Source organism: Chinchilla lanigera, unplaced genomic scaffold (genome assembly GCF_000276665.1).
Source record: "Chinchilla lanigera isolate Chin_1 unplaced genomic scaffold, ChiLan1.0 scaffold00183, whole genome shotgun sequence".
Lineage (NCBI taxonomy): Eukaryota > Metazoa > Chordata > Mammalia > Rodentia > Chinchillidae > Chinchilla > Chinchilla lanigera.
Window position 1 is genome coordinate 816571 of NW_004955584.1, and position 6208 is coordinate 822778.

Here is a 6208-nt window from a genome sequence, read left to right on the forward strand (position 1 = left end):
AGGGAATGGGAGGACTCAGGAAAAGAAGACTAGTGCAGTGAATTTGCCAGGTTAAAGCTAATCCTCCACAGTGGACAGACCAGAAAATGTACTAACTAACACCTTCATAAACAGACCGGCGAGAGAGGCACAGCATGCTTGAAGAGCTCTGCTGTTGCTGCACGCTGCATGCCAGGTGTTACAGGTATTCACTGGGGACCCAGAAGTGCAATGGGTTGGACTCGACTTTAGAGCAGCAGAGGTCAAGTGGCAGCACTCAGCTGCTGCACACAAGGTGTGTGCATTGCCCACCCAGGGCAGTAGAAGCAAAGCAATGATGAGAACTGCATGACACACGTAGACAATGGAGCTCGCTGATGGCTCATGGGTTTTCCCAAAAGAAAAATAAAGAGAAAGCCTACAGAAACTGTACTAAGAAAAATATTTGTATTACAAAAATATTGTGTAAGAAAAAAATATATAAGAAAAATATCTTAGGGCAAATGAACAAATCAACTCAAATTGTAGCAAGAGAGAATGAAAGACCTTCAACCAATTCCCACGATTGAGCTACCTTACAGAACCAAAATCCCTTGGATGAACAGGAGCCTGGGTCCCCTTAGAAGGACATTGGTGCACTGCCAAATGTTATACTGCAACTTTTCTGCCATTGTTCTCCAACGTTTCTAAGGCCTTTTGCCAGGGTAACTGTCTACTCGGGAAGGTAGAGTATTAGACATGTAGAGGACTATTGGGTACTGGTTGTGAACTAAAGCCGATTCCGGGATATCTAAATGTCACTGTGGCATTCCAGCAAGGATAGGAGCCCATGGAGCTCGGGTGGTCAATGGAGCTTTCGCCAGTGTCTGGCCCACATGGGTCCAGTGTGATTCCAAATTCATCCTGTGGTCATTGCCCAAGTTTCAGAATGCATAATTGAGGTAGATAGACTTTGTACCTGGTGGAATCCTTACATTGCCTCCCTACTCTGTAGTGTGAGAGCTAATTTCATTGAAAAGGCTAAATGGAAGCCATTAGAGTTGCCTCTACCTGGGAAAAAAGTAAATAAAGAACAATCACACATCCCGGAAGGTATTGCAGAGATTACTGCCATCACCAAGAACTTGGAAGATTTATGAATGGTGTTTCCCCCCGACATCCCAACTTAACTCTCCTGTTTGGCCTAGGCAGAAGAAGCATGACCCTTGGAGAATGATGGTGACTGCCATTAGCTTACTCAAGTAGTGGATCCAATTTCAGAGGTGGTTTCCTTGCTTGAGGAGATGAACACATCTCCTGGTACCCGGGAGGCATTAAAGAAATGCAGTTTTCTCCATACTTATCTATAACTCCTACCAGAAGCAATTGATTTTCACCTGGGAAAGCCAGCAATGCATCTTTCTTTTCCTATCTCAGGGCTACATTAACTCTCCAGCCGTGCATCATAACTTAGTTGGCAGGAAACTTCATCATCTTTCTCTTCCACAAGCTATCACATTGGTCATTACACTGATAACATTATGTTGACTGGACCAAGAGAAAGCCAGGTAGCTATCACTTGGGACTCTTTGGTGAAGCATTTGTGTGCCAGATGATGGGAAAGAAATCCAACTGAAATTCCAGCCCTTCCAATTAGTGAAATTCCTAGGAGTGTAGTTCTATGGGGCCTACAAAGAAATCCTTTTAAGATGAAAGAGAAATTCTTGCATATGGCTCCCCCTATAACCAAAAATGAAGCACAGTGTCTACTGAACTATCTGAATTTTGGAGTCAGTACATCCCTCACTTAGGTGTGTTACTCTTGCCCATGTATCAAATGGCTTGAAAAGCTGCTAGATTGGAATGAACAAGAGAGGGCATGGAGGCTGCTCTGTCACTGGGGCCACATATCCAGCACATGCAAAGGTACCTGATGCATCAGTGGAAGACCGTTTCTGTTTGGGGTCTCTGGCAGGCCACCATTGGTGAATCACATCAGAGGCCTTTAGGATTCTGGAGCGAGGCTCTGCCATCATCTGCAGACGACTACACTCCCTTTGCAAAACAGCTCATGGTCCGCACTTGGACCTTGATGGAAAATGAACAATTGATCACTGGACACTAGGTTGCCAGGCACCTGAGCTACCCATCGTGAACTGGATACTATCAGGCGGTCACAGCGCTGGACATACACAGTTGCAGTCTATCGTGAAATGAAAGTGGAATATGCATGATCAGGCCTGAGCAGGTCCAGAGGACACGAGTTACATGAAGTTGCCCAAATGCACACGGTTCCTACTCCTGCTATAGTGTATTCTGTCCCAGCATGCACTCCCAGCCTCATGCTATGTACCCTATCACCAGTTCACAGGGAGAGACACAAGGACCTAGTTCACAGATGGTCCCCATGTTATGAAGGCAATACCTGAAAGTGCACGGTTGAAGTACTACAACCGCTTTCCAAAAATTCCCTGGAAACAGTGCAGAAGGAAAATTGTTACAGTACGTGGAACTTCAGCGTGTGCACCTGGTCATACATTTTATTTGGAAGAAAAAGTGGCCAGATATACAACTATGTTCTGACTAATAGGCAGTGGCCAGTGATCCGGCAGAAGGTAAGGGACTTGGAGGGAACATGACTGGAAACTTGATGACAAAATAGTTAAGAAGTATGTGGAGAGACTTCCGTGCATGAGTTAAGGATATAAACATGCTCACCAAAAGGTGACTCTGGCTGAGCAATAATTCAATAATCAAGTGGATAGACGGTCCTTTTGGTGGAGAGCAGTCAAGGATTTTCCTCGTCAGCCCGCCCTTGCTTAACTGGCTCATGAACAAAGTGGCCATGGTATCAGGGATGGAGGTTTTTCATAGGTTCAGCAACATGGACTCTCGCCAAAGCTGATCGGGCGCTAGCCATGGCTGGATGCCCAGCACACAGGCCAGCAACAGAGACCAACACAGAGTCTGATACAGCAGCACTGTCTGGGACAATCAGCCTGCGTCCTGCTGGCAGGTTGATTTATTGGCCGGCTTCCATCATGGAAAGTGTACCGCTTTGCCTTATGGCAGAGACACCTACCCCAGGTATGGACTTGCCTTCCCTGCACACAATGCTTCTGCCAAAACCACCACCTATGGACTAACAGAATACCTTTCCCACCATCATGGTATGGCACACAACATGGCTTCTGACAAAACAACTCTTTTCAGGGCCAAAGAAGTGAAGCAATGGGCTTATGCTGACGCGATTCACTGGCCTCATGTTCCTCAACCTCCAGGGGCAGTTGGAGAGATAGAATGGTGAAACAGCCTTTTGCAGATGCCACTACAGTGCCAGCTAGGTGGCACTACCTTGCAGGGCTCAGTCAAGGTTCTCCAGAAGGCTGCATGTGCTTTAAATGAGCATTCAGTATATGGTATTTTCCCTTCTGCGGTGAGGATCCGCGGGTCCAGGAATCAAGGGCTGGAAGTGGGAATAGTGCCACTCACCGCTCCCCCTAGCGATCCACACACAAAGTGTTGGCTTCCTGTTCTGTAACCTTACATTCTTCTGGCTCAAAGTCTTAGTTCCACGGGGGGAAGACCTGCACCAGGAAGCAGAATAAGGATTCCTTGAATGCAGCTTCCTTCTGGTCACTTTGTGCTCCTCATTCCTCTGCATAAACAACCTAAAAAGGTGGTTATCGTGCTGGTGGGGGTGACTGATGCAGATTACCAAGGGGACACTGGACTCCCACCATACAATGGAGCAAAGGAAGGACATACGTGGAGTGAAGGAGACCCCTTAGAGCACCTCCCAGTGTTACCATGCCCGGTTATTAAGACAGGAAACAACAAACACCCAGTCCGAGAAGGATGATAAATTCCCCAGAACCTTGAGGAATGAGGTGTGGGTCACCCTGTGCCAAGTCAAGAACTAAGGCTCGCTGGGGCACTAGCTGAACACCAAGGTAGTAAAGAATAGGTAGTAGAAGGTGGTAGTTATAAATACTAACTACAACCACATGACCAGTTACAGAAAGGCCTGTGGGTTTTCTTTCCTATTTTGTTAATATGCTTGTGCATATATACCCATACATTAAGTAGGTGTGTTTGTTTTCTTTCCTTGTACCATAACAGTGGTAGAACTGGCATCTCTTCTTAAATATTGCTAAAACTCTATATTTAAGCTACGGAATGTTAGGAGACGAGTAATCATTCCCGAAAGACAAACTGTGCCTTCTATTCTGAGGAGGAAACATGTTTCCATTTGTGCACAACAGAGTTGTATCGTGTTAGGCACAATTGTAAACTTACTATTCTATTTGGAGACTAAGCGTCGCTGAAGGAGATGTGTCTTGTTGTCCAGTTGACAAGGGGTGGACTGTGGTCACTAAGTGTGACATAAAAAGAGGTGGATTAAGAAATGTCTAGTGGATTAGTGGAGCACAGTTCTGGGGTTGTCTGTGGATGGCTGGCGTGTAGGTCACAAACTGAGGAGAGAAGACCCATTCTGGTTATGGATGGCTCCGAGCCACAGGCTTGTATCCTGGATGGAATGAAAATGGGAAAAAGGAAGTCTTCCCTTTGCATCTTCAGAGGACCTCTGGTCCTTGCCCTTGCCTGTGGACATGTCTCCCCTGTTCCTTCACAGACGCTTCAGCCTTCCAATGCAGACTCTCTGACTTCCTGATGCAGACTTGCACTGGAGTCTGCAGTGAGCTCCTCATCTTTGAACTTGACCCGCATTGTCCAGCTCCCAGCACACAGACAGCAAGCTCGTGCATGTCTCTCTCTGACTAAGTGCCACTGTAAGACGACTACTTTATATAAATCTGTTCCTCTACTAAACTCTGACACACGTAGGTCAGTAAAAAGGGCCCCAATTCTGTCTGTGGACAGTGTCTATTTGGGATATTGCATATAAAGGGAATCTCACCACATGTGCTAGTCAGCATTTGGCTTCCTTCACTCAGCAAAATGTTTCCAAGGTTTATGCACATGCTACCTTGTAGTACTATTTATTCCTTTTCAGTTTCCAAGTACCCCATCTACAAATACCCAGATATAATCAATGCCCATACTTTGTAATGGTTGATTTTGTTCCTTTTTTCAGTAGTAGCTTCAATAAAATATTTAATTCATATATCATATAATGAATCCACTTAATGTAGCCATTTAATATTTTTGACTACCTATACACAATTGGGCAACAATCACCAAAGTAAATTTTAGAAATTCATTTCCCTGTAAACAAATGCTTCTCTTAGTTATCACCCCAACATCGGGTCTCCAGCCTCCATCACCAGGAAAGCACTACTCTATAATCTGTTCCCTGGATCTGCCTATCCTGGGACACTTCATAGCATCGGAATCTCGTACCATATGGTGTCATTCCTTTCTGGCTTCCTTCAATCAGCATAATGTTTTCAAGGTTCGTCTATGTTGTGCCATATATTAGTCCTTCATTCCCTCTTCTTGCCAAACATTTCATTATGAACAGTTCATACGTGTTTATCCACTCACGGGCTGAGGGACATTTTGGCTTATACATGCTTTTATGAACATTCATTTCCACTACTGGATACATATTTCTCTTGAGTATTTATGAGTAGAACTGCTGGTTATACATTAGGGCTAGGGTTAATCTTCTGATTAACCCCTAATCTTCTTGGTGCATTATCCAACCCCACAGGAGTGAAAGAGTGTTTCAACTTTCTACCTGCTCACCACATTTTTCTTCAAATCATCATCGCTGTCATGAGTATTTTTTTTGCCTTTCTCTAACATTTTTACTTGTATAAATACAAAACAAAAAAAGCAGCCAGAGGTCACACACACATCCAGCTTTGTTGTTGTTCACTATCTTGCCCTAGAAGACTGATCCGCTCAATAGCTCTCTATAAACCCACACGGAAACCATGAGCTCAGTCCTAGGGTCCTCGTGCTATCGTCATGGACTGGCTCAAGGGAACTGTGCTAGGCACCTAGGGGTAAATGTTTCTGTGAGAAACTGGAGCACACTGAGCATGGTGACCTATCCTCCGCCTGGACAGGGTGTTCTGCTCAGGTTTCAGCAGGATGAGGTAGCACTTGGGGAGGAAGATGCCACCCAGCAGTCCTGCAGTGGAGGCCAGGATGGAGAAGACCTCCACAGCTGCCGTGGCCTTGCCCCGTGCACTGTGGTACAGGGGCAGGAAGGCTGTCCAGACGCTGCAGAAGAGCAGCATGCTGAAGGTGAGGAACCTGGTCTCATTGAAGGCATCGG

General features: G+C 45.6%; 1 protein-coding gene across 1 annotated transcript; it reads right to left on the reverse strand.

Annotated features, from left to right (window-relative positions):
* Nucleotides 1-5100: 5100 nt before the first annotated feature.
* Nucleotides 5101-6208, reverse strand: LOC106147575 (vomeronasal type-2 receptor 116-like; the record flags this gene model as incomplete). Its single annotated transcript, XM_013509880.1, is given in 1 exon segment — nt 5101-6208. A coding segment is annotated over 1 exon segment (281 nt), but the record flags the coding sequence as incomplete, so codon positions are not given.